The 22,443-nt window shown below is 57.3% G+C and overlaps 3 protein-coding genes across 8 annotated transcripts in view; 2 read left to right on the forward strand and 1 right to left on the reverse strand.

Annotated features, from left to right (window-relative positions):
- Positions 1-1,900, forward strand: part of LOC127480792 (glutamine-rich protein 2-like) — a 34,027-nt gene extending 32,127 nt beyond the window's left edge. Inside the window, exon 16 of the mRNA XM_051809295.1 lies at positions 1,658-1,900. Within this exon, the coding sequence (XP_051665255.1) occupies positions 1,658-1,875 (218 nt within the window). The 3' untranslated portion in view covers positions 1,876-1,900. The remainder of the gene's footprint in view (positions 1-1,657) is intronic.
- The window catches only part of LOC127480794 (glutamine-rich protein 2-like), a 45,101-nt gene extending 23,045 nt beyond the window's left edge, over positions 1-22,056 (forward strand). For 4 of the 5 annotated variants that reach the window (XM_051809296.1, XM_051809297.1, XM_051809298.1 and 1 more), the window contains 11 exons: positions 17,875-18,010; positions 18,179-18,385; positions 18,615-18,737; positions 18,959-19,045; positions 19,359-19,523; positions 19,682-19,794; positions 20,423-20,488; positions 20,781-20,846; positions 21,077-21,218; positions 21,393-21,486; positions 21,824-22,056. In XM_051809296.1, coding sequence (XP_051665256.1) covers positions 17,875-18,010; positions 18,179-18,385; positions 18,615-18,737; positions 18,959-19,045; positions 19,359-19,523; positions 19,682-19,794; positions 20,423-20,488; positions 20,781-20,846; positions 21,077-21,218; positions 21,393-21,486; positions 21,824-21,921 — 1,297 coding nt within the window. In that variant the 3' untranslated portion in view covers positions 21,922-22,056. Of the gene's footprint in view, positions 1-16,168; positions 16,649-16,949; positions 17,019-17,105; positions 17,154-17,400; positions 17,497-17,637; positions 17,730-17,874; positions 18,011-18,178; positions 18,386-18,614; positions 18,738-18,958; positions 19,046-19,358; positions 19,524-19,681; positions 19,795-20,422; positions 20,489-20,780; positions 20,847-21,076; positions 21,219-21,392; positions 21,487-21,823 lie in introns of those variants that run through there. The other variant, XM_051809301.1, reaches the window with a different exon arrangement.
- On the reverse strand, positions 7,501-13,827 carry LOC127480795 (glutamine-rich protein 2-like). 2 transcript variants are annotated; one of them, XM_051809302.1, is made up of 16 exons: positions 13,331-13,827; positions 12,988-13,056; positions 12,812-12,901; positions 12,469-12,564; positions 12,189-12,280; positions 11,928-12,042; positions 11,547-11,759; positions 11,185-11,316; positions 10,889-10,963; positions 10,420-10,575; positions 10,146-10,261; positions 9,452-9,517; positions 9,137-9,202; positions 8,420-8,561; positions 8,158-8,251; positions 7,501-7,770 (listed from the first exon to the last, which is right to left on the reverse strand). In XM_051809302.1, exons 1-16 carry the CDS (start codon positions 13,583-13,585, stop codon positions 7,679-7,681), a joined length of 1,869 nt encoding a protein of 622 aa, XP_051665262.1. In that variant the 5' UTR covers positions 13,586-13,827; the 3' UTR covers positions 7,501-7,678. The 2 variants fall into 2 exon arrangements, with proteins under 2 accessions (XP_051665262.1, XP_051665263.1); XM_051809303.1 differs by having other exon boundaries at positions 8,167-8,251; positions 13,331-13,826.
- Positions 22,057-22,443: the final 387 nt, after the last annotated feature.

Genomic DNA, 22,443 nt, shown 5'->3' on the forward strand with positions numbered 1-22,443 from the left:
CCCGTGAGTATCACCTCTGCTTTGGGGGGCTATGTGAGTGGGATGGGGCTCAATGGCTGCCAGGGGTGACCTGCTGTGCCAAGCACAGGGGTGAGGGTGTCTGCTTGGGAGGGTTTGACCCTGCTGAGCCCCCTCCTCAGCCCTGCCCATCAGGACGCAGCGTGAGGCCTTGTCCCCAAGGGCTGCCAACAGGGGAAACTGTGATGTACAAGGTTGTGGGTTTTGAGGTACTGTCCCCCAGCAGGCGTGAGTTGTTTGTCCCCTGTCACCAACCTGTGGCTTCTGCCCTCCACAGGAAACCCGAGACACTCCCGTACTTGCAGCCACTGCCCCCCATCAAGGATGCAAAACACAGCCAAAGGTAGGGGACCTGAGGACACAGCCCTGGCTTCTGGGGTGCAGGATAGCCCTGCCCTAGCAAGGAGAGCTCTTCCCTGCATGGGGACGGAGTGGCCCTGTGGGCCTGAGCAGTGCAGGGGAGCAGAGGGAGGGCTGTGGAAGGTCAGTGTTTGCCCCAGCTCTGGGGGTTTTACTGCCCTCTTTCCACTGCCATGTCTAGTCCAGGACTCTGTCTCAAGGTCACTGAAACTACACGTGATGAGTTTTGTCTGGTCTCAGCCTGAGCTCAGGCTTGGGGTGGAGTAGGATGCCTCCTGTGAAAGCAATTCCCACAACCAAGCCCCGCTCCTGCCTGCTGCTGTCCTGTGCACAGGGACCTGCCATGGCCATGGCCAGCTCACCTGGCTGTGGGGAAACAAAGAGCAGATCCAGCCCCATGGGATGGGCTTGGGTGTCCTGCAGAAGGTGGAGGGAGCTGGTAGAGACACGTGCCACCAGGGAGCACCCCCTGGTCCCCTCCCTGCTGCAGGAGGGGGAAGCCCAGGATGCCACGGTGCCAGGCACTGAGCATCCCTGTGCCCATCCCACAGGAGAACAGTGGTCAATGGCAAGATCCCCCGAGTGGCCCCGAGCATTGGGAACCCTCAGAGCAGCAGAAGCCCTGGGCAGCTCATCCAGGCTTCCCCCCGACTGGCCCCGAGCATCGGGAACCCTCAGAGCAGCAGAAGCCCCAGGCAGCTCATCCAGGCTTCCCCCCGGAACAACGTGCGGCTGAAGAGCATCACAGCACTCCCCAGCAAGGTAGGGAAGGCACAGACACAGCAGGTGTGACTGAGGCTGGGAGGGTGAGGCTGAGTATGCAGGGGAATCTGTGCCTTCAGGTGCCCCAGGGAGAGCTGGGTTGGGAGGGTTGCTGGGGGATCATGGGTTGGGCCCTGTGTTGCAACCAGCTGCTCTCTCCTTCCCAGCCTAACGTGACCATAGTGGTGGGCACTTCTGGCCCCAACTCCCCGGACCAGAAGGACCAGACTCCTGCGGTGGACAGTGCACAGGAAGAGCCAGGTATGGCCTTGTCAGGGCATGGGCTGGTGAAGGGAAAGGGAACTGGTCATCTGCTGGGGAGGGGGTCAGGGAGCAAGCAGGGTCAGTGTGGGACAACAGTTTCTGTGCTGGTGGGTGGGGACCAGCACTCCCAACCCTGGGGGTCTCTGGACAGGCAGGTGTCCCTGCTGCCTGCCATGTCCTGGGCTGGCAGCGCTGCTCCAGCCAGGGGCTGCCCCTGGGAAGTGGGGAGCTCACCCTTGCCCCTCGTCCCCAGGCCCTTCCACCTCACAGGAGCAACGGCCAGCCAAGACCCGCAAGACCAAGCACGTCACCTGGGCACCACAGCTCACCCAGATAAAGATCATCCCGGCCCGTGAGACAACACCTTCCCCAAACAGAGAGAGAGGAGCGAACAACCGGTACTCCGACATAGACATCGAAGAAGAGAGGAGAATTGCATTTGAGGAGTTGGTTAATTTAATAAAGAAATAATAAAAACGCAGACATAGCCTGCTCCCACCAGCCTCTCTCTTCCTCAGGCTCCCTGATGCTCCTCAACCTTTCTCCTCCCTCCTGTCTCTCTGCCACCAGACTGAGCACATCGTGCCCCGTGGCCAGGACTTGAGGCCAGAGCTGGTCCCGTGGCACCATGTGGGGCATCTCTGAGGGTCTGGGGCCTGCTGTGGAACCAGGAGCAGCCCAGGGTGTGCTCAGGCCCCGGGGGCTGCAGAGCCCTCTGCCCCGGAGGGCTGGGAAGCCACAGGCACATCCCTGGAGAGCCTGGCTGGCACTGCTGGGGCTGCTGGTCTCGGGGGTGCCTGAAATCCTTCCAGCCAGCCCGGATGGCCCCTCAGGAGCAGGGCTGAGCCATGCCCGAGTGCCAGCCCCGATGGCAGGGCCCAGCAGAGCTGTGCCTTCATCTGGGCACTGGCAGATTCCAAGCTCATCTGCCCGCTTCCTCCTGCGGTCCCTTTCTCGAGGGGCAGCAGCAGGGGCTGGCCCACAGGGTTTCCTCTCCCCGGGGCGGGCAGCCCCTTGCCCAGCCGTCCCTCTCGGGCCCCCTCTGCAGAGCTGCTTTCCAGCCGGGCACCCCCGGCGTGTCCCGGAGCCCGGCGCTGATCCTGCCCAGGCCCGGCGGGGCCCTGCGGCCGGGCCGGGCCATCCCGGGCAGGAGCAGCCCCCGAGGCGGGGGACACACAGGCACAGGGGGACACGGGGAACCCACGCCGGGCACGGGGCCCTCCTGTCCCCACTCCCGCACAGCCGCGCCCTGTCCCAGCGGAGGAAGGACATGAGCCCACAGCACTGTCTCGGCTGTGCTGGGGAACTGATATTGCAGGGATGCTCCTCACCAGGTTGTGGCAATAAAATGTTGCTGAAAGAAGCAGGCAACAGGGACTGGACTTAGGTTTTTGCTTGTAGTCAATTCTATAGAGCAAGCAGGACTTCTTTCAATTTTTGTTCTAGGCGTGTTTTCTAAAGTTTCTGAATAACTGAAATATTTTATTTGTCTGGGATTAAAAATGTAGAGAAATTATTATCATAGAAGCATAGATCTCAAGTTGGAAGGGACCCATAAGGATCATGGTATCCATCTCCTGCTCCTCTCAAGACTGCCTGAAACTAAACCGTGCGACTAATAGCACCAACCACATGCTCCCTGAACTGTGGCGGGTTTGATGCCATTCCTACTTTCTCTGGGGAGCCTCTTCCAGGGAACAACCACTCTCTCATTGAAGAAGCTTTTCCTAATGTGCAACCTATGCTTTCCTTAATGTGGCTTCATCCCATTCCAGGGACTGAAAAGCTCTCAAAGCAGAGATACCAGTGGTTGTGTTCAGTGGTTATCTCTCCTCATACCAAAGAGAGAGAACCTGCAGCCCTCTATGGAAAGCAGAAAAAAGAAGGGAAAAAGGAAAACCATGCAACTACCTTTGAGAAAGGTACTTCTTAGGCAGGAAAGAGTTCTTAAGCCAAACAAGCCCTAGTCTCCTCATTGCAAATCTTCCAGAAGGGTATCTACACTTACAGGGTGAAACCTTTGTACAACTTTTTACAAGTTATGTTTTGTCAGCTTATTGTTTAGTATTCAGAAATGTTTGTCAAGAGATAGTATGAAGATAAATTAGGAATGGTAAATTAAGTGAACAATGAATGAAGAACATGAAGTAAGAGCAATGAACAAAAAACAATTAAATAAGACAGGAAAGAGGAACAGGAAAGAAGAACAAATAAGAACATTATTAAAGAACAGGAATGAAGAACTAAGAACATAAATTAAACTTGGTTCTCCTCCTTCACTTTTTTCATTGGAGATTCCACTCCAGCTGGAGACCTTGGCTGTGGATGGTGTCCTCTGTATGGGGGGAGATAAAAACATGATGAAGTTAATTCAAAGGACCCACTCAGCCTGCCCACTGCCTCTGTGCGACCGGCTACTCCAGAACTCTGTGCCCTGTCGTGGTTTGAGGCCCTTCCCCTCCTGGAGCTGGAAGAAGGCTAGTTCCAGGGGTGGCATTTTCAGTGCTGAGCCAGTGGGAAGCTTGAAACATCTCTGGAGAATTACATATTTGCTGGAACTGGAAAAGAAACTTGTGGCATAGTTGGAATTAAAAGCAGGAGACAGCAGAGGGGCTGGCGGGCCCCCACGGGGGCCAGGGGTTTTTTTTTCCCCTGGCCCTAGCCCGGGGAACCCAGCATGGCTTTGTAGCTGGGCCGGGTGCTGGGCTAAGACCGCGCCGGCCCCCCCACTGCCAGTGAGAGGTGGAGGTGCAGGGGCCCGAGAAGCCAGTCAGGGGCTGGATCCAGGTCCCCAGCAGGCAGGCACGGGACTGGAGCCATGTCAGCATGGGCTGAGGGGTGGCCATGACCCTGGAGAGGCGGTGGCAGCAGACGGTCACGGAGTAGCCCAGGACAGGCTAGAGTAGCAGCCATGATGCCAAAGCGGCAACAGCACTCGGTGTGTGGAGCAGAGACGGGCCGAGGGAGCCTGGAGGTGTCCTGTGAGCTAGATCAGGATGGCCAGACCCTGAGTTCGCAGCAGCCAAAGCAGCTGAAGCAGAGAGCAGCAACAAACCTCTGCCGAGCAGAGAGAGAGAGAGAGAAGTCTGCTGAAAGCATTCTGGGGTAGGAACTGAGTCAAAAATCCCAGAACCCTTTTGACCCAGGGAAGGGTGGCCCCCAGACTTAGGGGGACTCCCAAAACTTCCCGTGGAAGGAACCTCCACTAAGCAGAGAATAAAGACTTTAAACTTTAACTCCCTGTACTCTGTGGTGAAGACATGGTGACATGAGTGTTCCCTCGAAGCCCATGGTAAAACCCTCAGTAGTGTGGTCGAGTGGTGAGAGGTGAGGGTAGACCCCCCTGCATTCTGATAAAGAGAGAGAGAGAAGATTTTCCAGCTACTGTGAATTGGAACTGTGTCGCTGATAATGTCGGAACGGCTAAAGCGACACAAAAAAGGTTCCAGTAAAGTTTATTCCAAGGAAAAAGCAGGGACAACCGCCTGGGGCTGCTGTGCAGCCCCTTAAGTACAGTTTTTGAACACACGTAATGCACACGGATAGGACAGTTCAAACTTTCACACCAGAATTCTTACAGCTAATAGGTGCATTTTCTAAACTCTACTTTCTCACAACAAGTTTGCTCTTTCTCAAAACAGCCCAGTTCTTTCCCACAACAGTCCCGAGCACCTGCTCTTATTTTTCTCTCATGTTGATGTTCTTCCCAACCACTCTCGTTCAAAACAGGTCCTTGTTCTCATGAGACAGTGCTCCTGTTCTCATGAGACAGTGTTCTCTGTTCCCACAGGACAGCTTCTTCAGGATGCATCAGTATGTTGTCAGGATCAGGGCCTCCATTTTCAGTCCTCTCTTTCAGTCCATCTCAGGGGTATACTTTGATCTGGTCAACATCTATTGCTTCATCAGTATGTGCCAAGGTGCTGACAGACCCACTGTCACCCGTGACAGAACTGTGGTCCTGAGAGTAAAGGAGAGACTTCTTCTTCTCCTGGACTTTATGGGGGGAGGAAGAGGTGATGTTTGTAAATATATTGTTTTATCATCATAGGAGAAATAGTTAGGATTGTTGTATATATTACTTTATAGTTTTTATTCTGTTAGCAATAAATTTTGATATAATTTCCCCATGCAGAGTTTGTTTGCCTGCGTGAAACTTCTCTCAACCTTAGAACAAAGTTGTGGTGGTTTAAGGAATTGGCCTTGGGTCAAACCACATCATGATCCAAGAGCATTCCCACCTGGAGCCATGGGTGAGTACAGGGCTGGGAAGAGGGGGGATTCTTGCCAGCAGTGGGGGGAGCACAGGTAGGGCAGCCCAGCAATAGGGAGAGGCTCCATGCACACTGATGGGGAGCAGTGGCACCAGTGCCCTCCTGGGAGCACCAGCAGCTTGTCCCCTGCCTTCTGGCTCACCCCAGCCAGGGGCTGCTCCAGGGGCCAGGAGTGAAACTTGGCTCAGTTGGTTGTTGGGTGCTTTGCTCCACCCAAAACCACCCCGTGCTTGACTTGCCGGGAGCAGATCAAGGGGGAAAGGCAAGGTTGTCTACCCCTTGGGCAAGCCTTCTGGCTTGCAGGAAGCAGCCTGATGCTGCCCAGCATTCTTGGTGCTCTCCTGCACCTCACAGGGTCGTGTTAACTGTGGTGCTGGAGCCATGGGATGTCCAGACTCTCTGCAGGGAGGGCCCTGTTTCATCTTTTCTCTGTCTTGTCCCTTTCTAGCAGCCCAGTGCCTTCTGCTCCTTGCTTCCCTGCTGCTTTTGGCTGCTCCAGGCCACTGTGTGCATATAGAAACCCTAAACATCTTCAAGCAATCTCCCTCCAATGCTTCAGCGAGTGCTCTGAAGAAAACCAGTAGGTAGCATCCCATGGGCATCTGGTGTGGTGTGCTTGTGTACAGCCAGCTCTGGGTGGGAAAAAGCCCTGAACCATCCCTAACCCTGGCCCGGTTCCAGGAGAGAGGATGGTAAGGGTGTAGCTGTCATTGAAATTTGGGTATAAAGCTCCCTAACACCAATGTAGTATTAGGGAGCAAGCACTACTTTATTATAGAGCAGAACTATGGCCCTGGCTGCACCAGGAATAGTTCGAATTAAGTGCATGCATGGCTCAAGAGGGTGAGTGTATTTATTAGCCAGAGATACACATATTCATAAGAAAAACAAATTGTTATTTAAGGTAGTCACAGAGGTGGAACTTGTTACTTTAGGCACCCACAGAGACCCTAAACAGGACTGGGTCACCTTAAATTGTCTTTGAGCTCTCTACATTCCATCAACTGTCATTTCTGCGTAATTTGCAACATTTTCAGCAACATTTTATTGCCACAACCCAGTGACGAGCATCCCTGCAATATCAGTTCCCCAGCACAGCCGAGACAGTGCTGTGGGCTCATGTCCTTCCTCCGCTGGGACAGGGCGCGGCTGTGCGGGAGTGGGGACAGGAGGGACCCGTGCCCGGCGTGGGTTCCCCGTGTCCCCCTGTGCCTGTGTGTCCCCACACCTCGGGGGCTGCTCCTGCCCGGGATGGCCCGGCCCGGCCGCAGGGCCCCGCCGGGCCTGGGCAGGATCAGCGCCGGGCTCCGGGACACGCCGGGGGTGCCCGGCTGGAAAGCAGCTCTGCAGAGGGGGCCCGAGAGGGACAGCTGGGCAAGGGGCTGCCCGCCCCGGGGAGAGGAAACCCTGTGGACCAGCCCCTGCTGCTGCCCCTCGAGAAAGGGACCGCAGGAGGAAGCGGGCAGATGAGCTTGGAATCTGCCAGTGCCCAGATGAAGGCACAGCTCTGCTGGGCCCTGCCATCGGGGCTGGCACTCGGGCATGGCTCAGCCCTGCTCCTGAGGGGCTGTCCGGGCCGGCTGGAAGGATTTCAGGCAGCCTTCGAGACCAGCAGCCCCAGCAGTGCCAGCCAGGCTCTCCGGGGATGTGCCTGTGGCTTCCCAGCCACAGCAGGCCCCAGATCCTCAGAGATGCCCCACAAGGCTCCATGGGACCAGGGCCATCCTCAAGTCCTGGCCACAGGGCCCGATGTGCTCAGCCTGGTGGCAGAGAGACAGGAGGGAGGAGAAAGGTTGAGGAGCATCAGGGAGCCTGAGGAAGAGAGGGGCTGGTGGGACCAAGTTTTGTCTGCATTTTGAAGGTTTTTTATTACCCTAATAAAAACCAAAAATTCATCTTCTGGAGGGTAATTTTAACACACTTCTGTGTCTGCTGACAAGACGTTCCTTATTGAGCACTGGGCACCCAGTCCTGTCCGGCTCCTTGGGGGCAGGTGATGTCTAGCGGAGCAGAGGTGGCAGGACAAGCTCTGGTGCCCAGGAGACGTGGCTGTGGGTCGTGGCTGGCCTGTGGTCCCGTGAGGTGGAAGGGCCTGGGGACGAGGGGGAAGGGTGAGTTCCCCACTTCCCAGGGGCAGTCTCCGGCTGGGGCAGCGCTGCCAGCCCAGGACGTGGCAGGCAGCAGGGACACCTGCCTGTCCAGAGACCCCCAGGGTTTGGGGTGCTGGTCCCCACCCACCAGCACACAAGCTGTTGTCCCACACTGGCCAGGGTCATCCCCCCACCTTGCTCCACCTCCAACCCCAGTCATGCCACCTGCCAGTCCTCCTACTCCATCCTGTTTCTGCCTCCTTCATCCCACCCCTGCCCTCCATGCCAGCCTGCCCAGTTCTGCACACATATCCCTGCTTGCCCGCCTACCCTCTCCCCAGCAGACAACCCCCTACCACCCACAACATGGTACACTGAAAGGGCCATACACAGCTCACCATCTGCCCTGTCCATTGTAAGAGGCTGGTCCTCCCAGCCTTGGAGGATTTTGCTGCTCCTGCCCAGCAGCTTGGTCACACTAGTCTGGGAAGGAGAGAGCAGCTGGTTGCAACATGGAGCCTAACTCATCATCCCCCAGCAACCCTCCCAACTCAGCTCTCCCTGGGGCAACTGAAGGCACAGATTCCCCCTGCATACTCAGCCTCACCCTCCCAGCCTCAGTCACACCTGCTGTGTCTGTGCCTTCCCTACCTTGCTGGGGAGTGCCACGAGGCCCTGCAGCCGCCCACTTCTCAGGGGGGAAGCCTGGATGAGCTGCCCAGGGCTTCTGCTGCTCTGATAGTCCATGGTGATTGGTGGCACTCGGGAGATTCTGCCAGTGATTGCTGTTCTCCTGTGGGATGGGCACAGGGATGCTCAGTGCCTGGCACTGTGGCATCCTGGGCTTCACCCTCCTGCAGCAGGGAGGGGACCAGGGGGTGCTCCCTGGTGGCACGTGTCCCTCCCAGCTCCCTCCACCTGCTGCAGGACACCCAAGCCCATCCCATGGGGCTGGATCTGCTCTTTGTTTCCCCACAGCCAGGTGAGCTGGCCATGGCCATGGCAGGTCCCTGTGCACAGGACAGCAGCAGGCAGGAGCTGGACTTGGTTGTGGGAATTGCTTTCACAGGAGGCATCCTACTCCACCCCAAGCCTGAGCTCAGGCAGAGACCAAACACAACGCCTTCCATGTGCCTTCAGAGACCTTGAGGCAGAGTCCTGGGCTAGACATGGCAGTGGAAGAGGGGCTATGAAGCCTGCCAGACCTGGGGCAATCATTGGCCCTCCACAGTTCCCTCTCTGCTTCCCTGCACTGAGCAGGCCCACCAGTGCCCTCTGCACCCACCCAAGGAAGAGCTTTAGCTCTCTTTGACAGGGAAGAGCTATCCTTCTCCCCAGGAGCCAGGGCTGTGTCCTCAGGTCTCCTACCTTTGGCTGTGTTGTGCATCCTTGATGGGGGGCAGTGGTTGAAAATATGGGAGTGTCTCAGGATACCTGGGGAGAGCAGAAACCACAGGTTGGTGACAGGGGACAAACAACGCATGCCTGAGGGGCTGCCGGCAGCCCTTGGGGACAAGGCCTCACAAACTGTCCTGATGGGCAGGGCTGAAGAGGAGGCTCAGCAGGGTCAGACCCTCCCAAGCAGACACCCTCACCCCTGTGCCTGGCACAGCAGGTCACCCCTGGCAGCCATTGAGCCCCATCCCACTCACACAGCCCCCCCAAAGCAGAGGTGATACTCACGGGCCAGGAACCTGCGTTTTGACTGGGCGGTCACAGGACAGGCACGTGAAAGGGACTGGCAGCTGCCTAAGGAGGGGGAGACAAAAGGGTTGGCTGAGCTCCTGGGGGGACACAGCCCTGCCCACCCGCAGGCAGTGGCTCGCTGGCAGCAGCAAGGTGCTGGGCACGGCACTGCAGGGAGTCACGGCGTCTGCAGGGCCAACCGGGGCTGTGGGGCCTGGTTTCTCCCCATTCCCCAACCCACTGGCTGGTGCCAGCTGAAGGGCACAGGGCCCACGCTGCCATCCCAAGCAGCCCTTGCACTGCTTGCAGCCCTTCAGCAGCACTAATGACCCCCCTGTGCCTGGCCAGGAGGGCAGGGCACCACCCAGCCCTGGGGCGCTGCGTGTCACACCCCTGCCAGGGGCAGGAGTGCCCATCTCCCAGCCTTGCTTCTGGAAGCCTTTGCAGCCACAGCCCACTTTGCTTTGGGAGGGCTCTGTCCCGCAGCTGCCCCCTCCTCATGTCTCCTTTCCTGTGCAGAACCTGCTGCTGGTGGAAGGAGAAGGTGCAGCTGCTTCATCAGCATCGCCACGGTTTGTTTGGTGGCTAAATTGGTGCAGTGCCAGGGTACCACGTGGGCACTGTCTGGGACAGCTGGAGGGAACAGCACCATTGCTGTCCCCAAAGCCATTGCCATCCCCATCCCACTCACTTCCTCAGCCCAGCAGCGCTGTCACTCTCTGCCATCTTGGTCTCGAGCTCCTTGATGCTCTTCTTCCAGGTCTCCTCCATCTGCTCATGGAAAGCCTTCAGCTCCCCACGATCCAGCTGTGGACAGGTGCACACCCTCAGCCAGCTGCCCTGGCATGGGACATGGCTGTCTCCAGGGAAAATCCAGGAGTGGGGGACCCTCAGAGGGATGCTGCCTCAGGCTGCCAAGACTCAAAGGTACCAGTTTTGCACACTGCAGATGAGCCACTCCTCACCTTGTTTTCTATCCTGTGGCTGAGCTTCTCCTGCAGTTCGTTCCAGTGTTCATTCTGTCCCAACACCTGACTTTGCATCTTCTGCAGCCTCTGATCCAGCCGCTCCATGCTCGCCTCAAACTGGGTGCAACTGACTTTGCTACCCAAGGCAGATTTCTGGCAGAGGGGAAAGGCAGGAGAGCAGAGGGAAAGGTGTTGAAGAATGACAGGCAGGGCCGGGGTGTGTCAGGGGCAGAGGGAGAAGCACTCCCTCTGTACCATCGTGCCCCTTTCAGGGCAGGGTGGCCCCATTCAACCCATCACCCCCATGGGGTTGTTCCCACCCGTGGAGGGACAAGGGACCTGCACTTGGTCTGGAAATCCTCCCTCTCCCAGACCACTTTTGCCAAACAGCCCCCAAAGCACAAGGGGCACTTGTCACCCTACCCAGGAAGCCCTGGGCTGGCACAGAGGGCCCTCGAGACTCTACCATGTCCATTGCTGTCAACATGATCTCCTCAGCTGTCTTCTCCTTCTTCAGCCTCTCCAAGGACTGGAACAGCATCTTTCAACACAGAAAGCATCCCATGACATGGCAGCAGGGCTGGAGCTGCCTCCTGGTCAGCTGAGCAGCCCCTGCTCCCCCTACCCAAAATCCTCTGGGAAACGCCCTTGGAACCCACTCAGGGTTGTGAGCAGGTTGGCAGGGGGACAGATTCCTTGTGGTCCCCTGCCTGGAGTGTGCCTGAGGGATGCTCTGACTCCACAGGAATTTCAGCCACCCACCTCAATAGCTTTCTGCTTTTCCTCACAGTCCTTCTGGAGGTTCCCTGAGACCAAGCTGAGCTCCTCACAGTCCCCTTGAATCTTCCTGACCCTGTCCTCCATGTCCTCCATGTGCTGCAGGAGCTGCTGGTCCTGTTCCAGGGAGGAAAAAAAGATGATGCTTAGCAAGGGGAATCTGGTTCCACGAGTCCTCAGTGTCAACAGGACATTTGCACCCAGGCTTTAATTTCCTTCCATGCTGCTGACTGGTCCAAGTCAGTCTGGGGGTAGTGAGGGGCTCCCCAACATTTTACAGCAAAGCACAGCCAGCCAGGGAATGCCATCAGCCCACTCCCAAGTCCCCTGTGATGCCAATTCCCTACCTGGCTCCTTTGCTTTATGATGTTCTCCACCTTGCCCACAACTATCTGCCGTGACTCCAGGGAGTCCACCTCCTCCTCGAGTTTCTCACAGCGCTGGACGAGCTCCCCCAAAAGCTCTTTGTAGTCAAAGGTGCAGTTGGAGCACGCTGCCTTTTCCATCTCCTCCTCCTGCTCCTCCTGCACCGTGCCCATTGCCTCCTCCAGCTCGCCCAGCTGCAGGAAGGGCAGAAGGAATCCGCTCAGAGATGGGATGGATGCAACCAGCACACCTGGGTGCCGTGGGACTCGATGGCCCCAGCCAGATTTGGAATGTGGCTGGAGCCCCGTCAGGACCCCTCCACTGAGCTGGCGGGTGGGGGGAGTGCTCCCCCAGCACCTCACCTTCTCCTGCATCTGGTTGGTCGTCTCAGTCACCAGCTGCTCCAGCATGGCATTCCTCATCTCCTGCTGCTCCTCCATCTTCTTGAGTTCACTCTTTGTCTCCTGCAGCACGGACCTGGCCAGCAAGATGGGGGCAGGGGCTGGCTTAACCTCCCCAGGGCTGGTTGGGCAATGTCCCTTACCCCCAAATCAGGATGCTCCCAGACCCTCTGGGCTTCTGTGAAGCCCTACAGAGCACAAAACTCTCTTCTGTCCTCTTACTCCAGTTGTTGAGTGATCTGCTCATTGGTCTCTTCTTTCCACTTCGTCATATCCGCCCTCAGCTTTCTGATGTCATCCTCCATCCTCTTCATCTGGGAAGGGCAGTGGTGGCAGACTCAGGTCATGGACCTCGTGTTGTCCCAGCATGAGGGCCCTTCAGCTGCAAGGGCAGACCAAGGGCCCCACACCCTGTCCCTGGCTTGACCCCAAATCCCCAGCTCAGGGAGCCACACTCAAGTGCCCCACAAGAGCCCAAAGGTGACACCACCCAGAAGCTCACTGATAAAAGCATCTCTCTCATCTTCTCTGCCATGTGGGACTGTGTTGTCTTAATCACGCCAATCTCCTCCCGAAGATCCTGGCAGTTAGCCATGGCCTAGGAGAGAGGGGTGGTGGGGGTGAGTCCCAGGGGAGGGTCCCTGGGGACCTGCAGGACCTTCCCCCTGCCGTGGTGTGCCCAGCACAGGGGACAGTGCAGGTCAGGTTCAGCCAGGCTGGCAGGGCACTGCGGGCAGCACTCTCCATGCATCCAGCAGGGCCAGGGCTGCTGAGCCTGCGGCCGGCACAGCCGAGGCCACTGGCTGCTGCCTCAGAGCAACAAGTGTCTGACAGCAGCAGTTCACCTGGTCAAGCTCCTGCTGGATCTTCTGGACCTCCTGGACCTCCTGGACGTCCTGGACCTCCTGGACCTTCATGTCCTCTGCTCTTTGGGGCTGAGGAAAAAGGGGTGTCAGAGATGAGCCCCTGGGCAGTGTCCCTGAGGAACGCGACCTTCACCCTCACTGTGATCTCCACAAACCTGTGCTTCCTGGACCCTGGACACATCTTTGGCCTCACCACTCTCCTCGTGTAGAGCCTGAGAGACAGTCTAGGAAAAAGGGTTCTCGGGGGTGAGTCCCCCAAGACCCCCAGCCCTCCCCTGGGGAGCCCATGGCACAGGCAGGGTCAGCAGGGAGAGCCCCAGTGCCCCCTGCCCGAGCCAGGCTCTGTGCCAGAGCACTGAAGCCCATCCCAAGGGCCAGGAAGCTCTGCCAGCAGCCCAAGCGCTGCCTGGGCAGTGAGGGCAGAGTCAAGCACTGCTGAGGAAGTGGGGAGGGACTGACTGGTGGGGGAGCACCAGGGGCTCTGGGAAGAGCCACTACCTCAGATATGAGTTTCTTATAGGATTCCATGTCCTGTTTCATTTGTTTTACATCAGTGGCCAACTCAGCCAGTGAGGGGCCACTCAGCTCGCCCGTCCACGGCTCCTGGGCTGTCAGGTACTGCACGTCCAGGTGCCCCAGCACGGCCTGCAGCAGTTTCCTCATGGCCGCAAAGTGGACGGCTCCATTCTGGGGCATCCCGATGGCGAGATCCAGCAGCTGGGAGAGGCTGAGAGTGTCCAAGGGAGTCGCCATGTCTGCAAAGACAGCCTTCCTGCCCAGACAGGATCTGCCAGGGATGAGCAAAAGGGATGGTAAAAGGGATGACCAATAGGGTGGATAAAATGGTTGAGCAAAACAGTTAATCAATCGTATCAGCAAAAGCGGTGAGGAAGCGGGTCAGTCGCCAGAAGGCTCCTTCCTCCTTCCTCGGCCCTCGAAGGACTGGGGCCTGCGCTGCACGTGCCCCTCTTCATCACAGCTCCCGTTGCCAGGCAACGGACCCACAACACCCCCAGGCCACAGTGGGTCACAGAGCCATGGAGACATGAGGTCATAGAGTCATGAGTTCATAGAGTAATGAGGTCATAGAGTCATGGAAAGGTTTGGGCTGAAGGGACCTTAATGTTTATCTCATTTCAACCCCTGCCAGAGACAGAAATAATGACACCTTCCAGTAGCCCAGGTTGTTCCAAGCCCCATCCAACCTGGCCTTGAACCCTTTCAGGGATGGGGCAGCCACACTTTTCTCTGGGAAACCTGTGACAGTTTCTTGTTCTGTTTCAAGGCAACTCACACTCAGCTCTTGGTTTCTTCTTGCGTTGTGGAGCAGGGAATAAGCCTGGTTTTGCTGTGCCACTGAACTGTCAGTGTGAGTTGGCCCGGGCAGGACACAGGAACCCCCACAAAACCACAGATGAAATGCAAAGAGTTCATTCGTGTCTGTTCCTCACCAACAGAGGGATCCCCAGAGCAGCACCTGGGCAGAGGCACCGTGGAGCTCAGTCCCTGTGAGACAATGGCCAAACCTGCTCTTTTCCCCTGGGCTTCACACTTTGGTCACTGTGTGGTTTTTGCACAGCAAACCCAAGATCTGCTTTGGAGCCACTGAAGCAATGGGGTTCTGTTCCTCTTTGAGGAGGTGCAGGAGGAGCCCTGTGAGCACTTGTGTGAGCTATTGGGTTGTTGAGGTATAGAATCCTTTCTCCTCTGGACTTCAGGGCAAAGAGTCTCCGTGGGTGAAGCCTTTGTACAACTTGCTCCAAGTGAGGTTTTATGTCAGCTTTACAATCCATGAAGAAGCCAGTGAAATGATTTCTCCTGCCAATGTCCCCCGAGACTGTGATAGAAAAAAAATTAAGTTCTTCCCTTCAACACCCACTGTCCACCCTCCAGCACTGGCCTCAAGTCCTGACCCTGGGCCACAATGTGCTAAGCCTGGTGGCAGAGAGACAGGAGGAAGGAGAAAGGCTGAGGAGGATCCTTGAAGGATGAGGAACTGACTTAGCTGTAACTCAAGTCTTAAACTGAATAAATGAACAATAATGGACTCCCTTCTTTCCTGGAAGAGCTTTGGACATGTTTCAGTGACCAAAGGGGCTCCAAGACAGCTGGAGAATGACTTTGGACAAGGGCCTTTGTCATGGGTTTACCTGTTCTAAAAAAACAAACGGGGATTTTCTTTCCACTGCTGCAATGTGGGGGAGGGATGTTGAATGGGAAGGACAGTTTTCTGCCTTAGGTGATTGACCTACACAAAGGAGCTGGCTGGCAGAACTACGTTCCAGGCTGACAGCCCTCTCTAAGGCTGGGGAGGGGGTGAGGAGTTTTTCTCCCCTCCTCTCCTTGGATAGGGGCACTTCACTTTCTGCCTTAACGGGGGCAAGGGTTGTGTGTGTTGGAAAAGCTCTGAGGCCGTTTTGCTCTTGACCTGGTCATCTGGCTGTCCTCCAGCCAGAATCTGCTCAGTTTTCATCGGAGAGTTTGTGCTCATCAACCAAAGGGAGGAGTCCTGGCTACAGCCAGCTGCAGACAGCATGAGTTTAATGGGAAAGAAACCGCCCTTCTTTCCCCTTTTCCCCTTCCCCTCCTGTGTGAGGGGGGGAATCTCCATTTTTGGCTTCTCCCGCGATCTGGGGCTCCCAGAGCCCAACAGCTCCTCCTGCCAACCAACACTGAGCACTGCAGGCTCTGCTCCTCCAGTGACCCAACAGAGCCCGTGATTGGAATTGCACTAGAGGACAGAGAAGTATCAGACTGTTTCCTTTTTGAAGTGGACTTTTGGGTACAGGATTATTGTTTAGTTGTTTCTGTGTTCTTTTGCTGTTTTTGCCAATATACATATATTCTTTAATAAAGGGTTGTTATTTCTTCTTTTTTTCCATACTTCCTCGGTTGGAGCCTCTTAATTTCGGATTTACAATTGCTGAGAGAGAGCAGTTTGGTCTACCTCGTAACTCATCCTCCTTAGCAAAACTCTTCAGTCTCCTTAAACTGAGACAGTCTTGAGTGACAGGACATGGGCCAAGAGCTTCCTACTGCCCAAGGGCAGGGTTGGATGGGATACAGGGAAGAAATTCTTCCCTGTGAGGGTGGTTGCCCCATCCCTGAAAGTGTTCAAGGCCAGGTTGGATGGGGCTTGGAGCAACCTGGGCTACTGGAAGGTGTCATTATTTCTGTCTCTGTCAGGGGTTGAAATGAGATGAGCATTAAGGTCCCTTCAAGCCCAAACCTTTCCATGGCTCTATGACCTCATGACTCTGTGACCTCATGTCTCCATGGCTCTGTGACCCACTGTGTCCTGCAGGTCAGGGGGGGCCGTTGCCTGGCAACGGGAGCTGTGATGAAGAGGGGCACGTGCAGCGCAGGCCCCAGTCCTTCGAGGGCCGAGGAAGGAGGAAGGAGCCTTCTGGCGACTGACCCGCTTCTTCATTGCTTTTGCTGATACGATTGATTAACTGTTTTGCTCAACCATTTTATCCACCCTATTGGTCATCCCTTTTACCATCCCTTTTGCTCATCCCTGGCAGATCCTGTCTGGGCAGGAAGGCTGTCTTTGCAGACATGGCGACTCCCTTGGACACTCTCAGCCTCTCCCAGCTGCTGGATCTCGCCATCGGGATGCCCCAGAGTGGAGCCATCCACTTTGCAGCCATGAGGAAACTGCTGCAGGCCGTGCTGGGGCACCTGGACATGCAGTACCTGACAGCCCAGGAGCCGTGGACGGGCGAGCTGAGTGGCCCCTCACTGGCTGAGTTGGCTGCTGACGTAAAACAAATGAAACAGGACATGGAATCCTATAAGAAACTCATGTCTGAGGTAGTGGCTCTTCCCAGAGCCCCTGGTGCTCCCCCACCAGTCAGTCCCTCCCCACTTCCTCAGCAGTGCTTGACTCTGCCCTTGCTGCCCAGGCAGCGCTTGGGCCGCTGGCAGAGCTTGCTGGCCCTTGGGATGGGCTTCAGTGCTCTGGCACAGAGCCTGGCTCGGGCAGGCGGCACTGGGGCTCTGCCTGCTGACCCTGCCTGTGCCATGGGCTCCCCAGGGCAGGGCTGAGGGTCTCGGGCCACTTGCTGACAAGGGCTAACCTTGAACAACCCTTTTTGCCTAAACTGTTTCTCAGGAGATTAGTGGGATAAAGGCTGAACATTCCCAAGTGTCAAAGGACATCAGAAAGATCCTGGAGATGCAGGTTTGTGCAGACCACAGTGAGGGTGAAGGTTGTGTTCCCCAGGGACACTCCCCAGAGGCTCATCTCTGACTCCCCTTTCTCCTACAGTCCCACATGGCAGAGGACATAAAGAGGCTCCAGGAAGAGTATTATCAGGTGAACTGCTGCTGTCAGACACTTGTGGCTCTGAGGCAGCAGCCAGTGGCCTCGGCTCTGCCGGCCGCAGGCTCAGCAGCCCTGGCCCTGCTGGATGCATGGAGAGTGCTGCCTGCAGTGACCTGCCAGCCTGGCTGAGCCTGACCTGCACTGTCCCCTGTGCTGGGCACACCACGGCAGGGGGAAGGCCCTGCAGGTCCCCAAGGACCCTCCCCTGGGACTCACCCCCACCACCCCTTTCTCCCAGTTCATGGCTGACTACCAGAATCTTTGCGAGGAGATCGGCATGATTAAGACAACACAGTCCAACATGGCAGAGAAGATGAGAGAGACATTTGCATGGGTGAGCCACTGGCTGGTGTCACCTTTGGGCTCTTGTGGGATATTTGAGTGTGGTTGCCTGAGCTGGGGATTTGGGGTTGGGCCGGGGACAGGGTGTGAGGCCCTGGTTCTGCCCTGAGTCTGCCACCATTGTCCTTTCCAGATGAAGAAGATGGAGGACGACATGAGAAAGCTGAGGGAGGATGCAGTGAAGTGGAAAGAAGAGATCAGTGAGCAGATCACTCAACAAGTGGAGTAAGAGGAGAGGAAAGGGTTTACTACCTTATAGGGCTGCAAGACAGCCCAGAGGATTTGAGAGCATCTTGGTTTGGGGGTAAGGGACATTGCCCAACCAGCCCTGGGGAGGCTAAGCCAGCCCCTGCCCCATCTCGCTGGCCAGGTCCGTGCTGCAGGAGACAAAGATTGAACTCAAGAAGATGGAGGAGCAGCAGGAGATGAGGAATGTCATGCTGGAAGAGATGGTGAACGAGGCAACCAACCAGATGACTGAGGCAACCAACCAGATGAATGCTCAGGTGAGGTGCTGGGGGAGCACTCCCACCACCCGCTGGCTCAGTGGAGGGGTCCTGATGGGGTTCCAGCCACATCCCCCAGCTGGATGGGGCCATCAAGCCCCACAGCACCCAGGTGTGCTGGCTGCATCCATCCCATCTCTGAGCGGATTCCTTCTGCCCTTCCTGCAGCTGGGTGAGCTGGGGGAGATAACAGGGGCTCTGCAGGAGGAGACAGAGATGGAGGAGCCAGAGTGTTCCAACTGCACCTTCAACATCAGAGTGTTTTTGAGGGAGCTTGTCAAGTGCTGTGAGAAACTCAAGGAGGACGTGGACTCCCTGCAGTCCCGGCAGACAGCTGTGGGCAAGGTGGAGAACATCATAAAGCAAAGGAGCCAGGTAGGGAATTGGCATCACAGGGGACTTGGGAGTGGGCTGATGGCATTCCCTGGTTGACTGTGCTTTGCTGTAAAATGTTGGGGAGCCCCTCACTGCCCCCAGACTGGCTTGGACCAGTCAGCAGCATGGAAGGAAATTAAAGCCTTGTGCAAATGTCCTCTTGACACTGAGGACTCGTGGAACGAGACCCCCCTTGCTAAGCATCATCTTTTCTTCCTCCCTGGAGCAGGACCAGCAGCTCCTGCAGCACATGGAGGACAAGGTCAGGAAGATTCAAGGGGACTGTGAGGAGCTCAGCTTGGTCTCAGGGAACCTCCAGAAGGACTGTGAGGAAAAGCAGAAAGCTATTGAGGTTGGTGGCTGAAATTCCTGTGGGGTCAGAGCATCCCTCAGGCACACTCCAGGCGGGGGCCCACAAGGAATCTGTCCCCCTGCTGACCTGCTCACAGCCCTGAGGGGGTTCCGAGGGCGTTTCCCAGAGGATTTTGGGTAGGGGGAGCAGGGGCTGCTCAGTTGACCAGGAGGTAGCTCTGACCCTGCTGCCATGTCATGGGATGCTTTCTATGTTGAAAGGTGCTATTCCAGTCCTTGGAGAAACTGCAGAAGGAGAAAGCAGATGAGCAGAAAATGTTGCAGAACATGTTGACAGCAATGGATGTGGTACAGTCTTGAGGGCCCTCTGTGCCAGCCCAGGGCTTCCTGGACAGGGTGACAAGTGCCCCTTGTGCTTTGGCGCATGGGTGGTAGAAGTGGCCTGGGAGAGAGAGGATTTCCAGACCAAGTGCAGGTCCCTTGTCCCTCCACGGATGGGAACAACCCCAGGGGGGTGATGGGGTGAATGGGGCCACCCTGCCCTGAAAGGGGCACGATGGTACAGAGGGAGTGCTTCTCCCTCTGCCCCTGACATGCCCTGGCCCTGCCTGTCATTCCTCAACCCTTTCCCCTCTTCACTCCTGCCTTTCTCCTCTGCTAGAAAGCGGACAAAAATGCCTTGGGCAGCAAAGTCAATTGCACCCAGTTTGAGGCAAACATGGAGCGGCTGGATCAGAGGCTGCGGAAGATGCAAAGTCAGGTGTTGGGACAGAATGAACACTGGAACGAGCTGCAGGAGAAGCTCAGCCACAGGATAGAAAACAAGGTGAGGAGTGGCTCGTCCCCAGTGTGCAAAACTGGCACCTTTGAGTCTTAGCAGCCAGAGGCAGCATCCCTCTGAGGGTCCCCCACTCCTGGATTTTCCCTGGAGACAGCCATGTCCCATGCCAGGGCAGCTGGCTGAGGGTGTGCACCTGTCCACAGCTGGATCGTGGGGAGCTGAAGGCTTTCCATGAGAAGATGGAGGAGACCTGGAAGAAGAGCATCAGGGAGCTTGAGAAGAAGATGATGGCTGACAGTGCCGCTGGGCTGAGGAAGTGAGTGGGATGGGGATGGCAATGGCTTTGGGGACAGCGATGGTGCTGTTCCCTCCAGCTGTCCCAGACAGTGCCCACGTGGTACCCTGGCACTGCACCAATTTAGCCACCAAAGGAACTGTGGCGATGCTGATGAAGCAGCTGCACCTTCTCCTTCCACCAGCAGCAGGTTCTGCACAGGAAAGGAGGCAGAAGGAGGGGGCAGCTTTGGGACAGAGCCCTCCCAAAGCACAGTGGGCTGTGGCTGCAAAGGCTTCCAGAAGCAAGGCTGGGAGATGGGCACTCCTGCCCCTGGCAGGGGTGTGACACGCAGCGCCCCAGGGCTGGGTGGTGCCCTGCCCTCCTGGCCAGGCACAGGGGGGTCATTAGTGCTGCTGAAGGGCTGCAAGCAGTGCAAGGGCTGCTTGGGATGGCAGCGTGGGCCCTGTGCCCTTCAGCTGGCACCAGCCAGTGGGTTGGGGAATGGGGAGAAACCAGGCCCCACAGCCCCGGTTGGCCCTGCAGACGCCGTGACTCCCTGCAGTGCCGTGCCCAGCACCTTGCTGCTGCCAGCGAGCCGCTGCCTGCGGGTGGGCAGGGCTGTGTCCCCCCAGGAGCTCAGCCAGCCCTTTTGTCTCCCCCTCCTTAGGCAGCTGCCAGTCCCTTTCACGTGCCTGTCCTGTGACCGCCCGGTCAAAACGCAGGTTCCTGGCCCGTGAGTATCCCCTCTGCTTTGGGGGGGCTGTGTGAGTGGGATGGGGCTCAATGGCTGCCAGGGGTGACCTGCTGTGCCAGGCACAGGGGTGAGGGTGTCTGCTTGGGAGGGTCTGACCCTACTGAGACCCCTCCTCAGCCCTGCCCATCAAGAGAGTTTGTGGGTGCTCATCCCCAAGGACTACAGGCAAGGGGTGCTCTGGGCTACAAGGCTGTGGGTTTTGGGGTACTGCCCCAAGCAAGAGTGGGTTATTTGTCCCCTGTCACCAACACGTGGTTTCTGCCCTCCCCAGGTATCCTGAGACACTCCCATATTTTCAGCCGATGCCCCCCAGCAAGGACCCACAGCCCACCCAAAGGTAGGGGGCCTGAGGACACAGCCCTGGCTCCTGGGGTGCAGGATAGCCCTGCCCTAGCAAGGAGAGCTTTTCCCTGCATGGGGGCAGAGGGGCCCTGTGGGCCTGAGCAGTGCAGGGGAGCAGAGGGAGGACTGTGGGGAATCAGTGCTTGCCCGAGGTCTGGAGGGTTTTAAAGCCCTCTTTGCACTCCCCTGTGCTGAGCACTGATCAATCCTGGAACCATCCCACAGGAGAACGGTGGCCAGTGGCAGGATCGCCCGCGTGCTGCAGAGCACTGGGGACCATCAGAGGATCAGCCACTTGGTGCAGCGCGTCCAGGCTTCCCCCTGGAACAACACCCGACCACAGGGCCTGACAGCACCCCCCAACAAGGTAAGGAAGGCAAAGGCATGGACATGACAGGGGTGACTGAGGCTGGGAGAGTGAGGCTGGGTATCCAGGGGGAATTTGTGCTTTCAGCTGCCCCAGGGAGAGCTGGCTTGGGAGGGTTGCTAGGGGATGATGTGTTGGGCCACATGTTGCAACCAGCTGCTCTCTCCTTCCCAGCCTAGTGTGACCAAGCTGCTGGGCAGCAGTAGCCATACCTCTAAGGGCCAGAAGGACCAGCCTCCTGTTGTGAACAGGGCACAGGGTGAGATGGGTACGTCCCTATCAAGGCACAAGACCAGAGGGAGGGGGTACTGGTTGTATGCTGGGGAGGGGGCTGGGGTGGGATGAAGGAGGCAGAAACAGGATGGAGCAGGAGCACTGTCAGATGGGGTGACTGGGGTTGGAGGTGGAGCAAGGTGGGGGGATGGCCCTGGCCAGTGTGGGACAACAGCTTCTGTGCTGGTGGGTGGGGACCAGCACCCCCAACCCTGGGGGTCTCTGGACAGGCAGGTGTCCCTGCTGCCTGCCACGTCCTGGGCTGGCAGCGCTGCCCCAGCCGGGGGCTGCCCCTGGGAAGTGGGGAGCTCACCCTTGCCCCTCGTCCCCAGGCCCTTCCACCTCACAGGAGCAACGGCCAGCCAAGACCTGCAAGCCCAAGCACGTCTCCTGGGCACCGGAGCTTGTCCAAACACCCCTGCCCTGCTAAACATCACCTGCCCCCAAGCAGCCGGACAGGACTGGACACCCAGTACTCAACAGGGGACGTCTCTTCAGCAGACACAGAAGTCTGTTAAAATTAACCTCCAAAAGAAGTTTTATTAGGTTAATAATAAACCTTCAAAATGCAGACAAAGCCTGGTCCCACCAGCCTCTCTCTTCCTCAGGCTCCCTGAATGCTCCTCAACCTTTCTCCTCCCTCCTGTCTCTCTGCCACCAGGTTGAGCACATCGTGCCCCATGGCCAGGACTTGAGGCCAGTGCTGGTCCCGTGGCACCTTGTGGGGCAGCTCTGAGGATCTGGGGCCTGCTGTGGAGGCCCAGGGTGTGCTCAGGCCCTGGGGGCTGCAGAGCCCGAGCCCCTCTTGTCCTTCAGCTGCACTGGAAATGGCTTCAGGCTCAGCTGCTCCATGCCCTTCCCCGGGATGGAGGTGAAGCCTCTGCTGGTCACCTCCCTGCTCCTGCTCCTCCTCGCTGTTCCTGGGGAGGGGGTGGCCCAGAGGCACCGTGTC

Source organism: Manacus candei, unplaced genomic scaffold (genome assembly GCF_025592945.1).
Source record: "Manacus candei isolate 608988 ecotype Guabito, Panama unplaced genomic scaffold, ASM2559294v1 h1tg000076l, whole genome shotgun sequence".
NCBI classification, from domain to species: Eukaryota; Metazoa; Chordata; class Aves; order Passeriformes; family Pipridae; genus Manacus; species Manacus candei.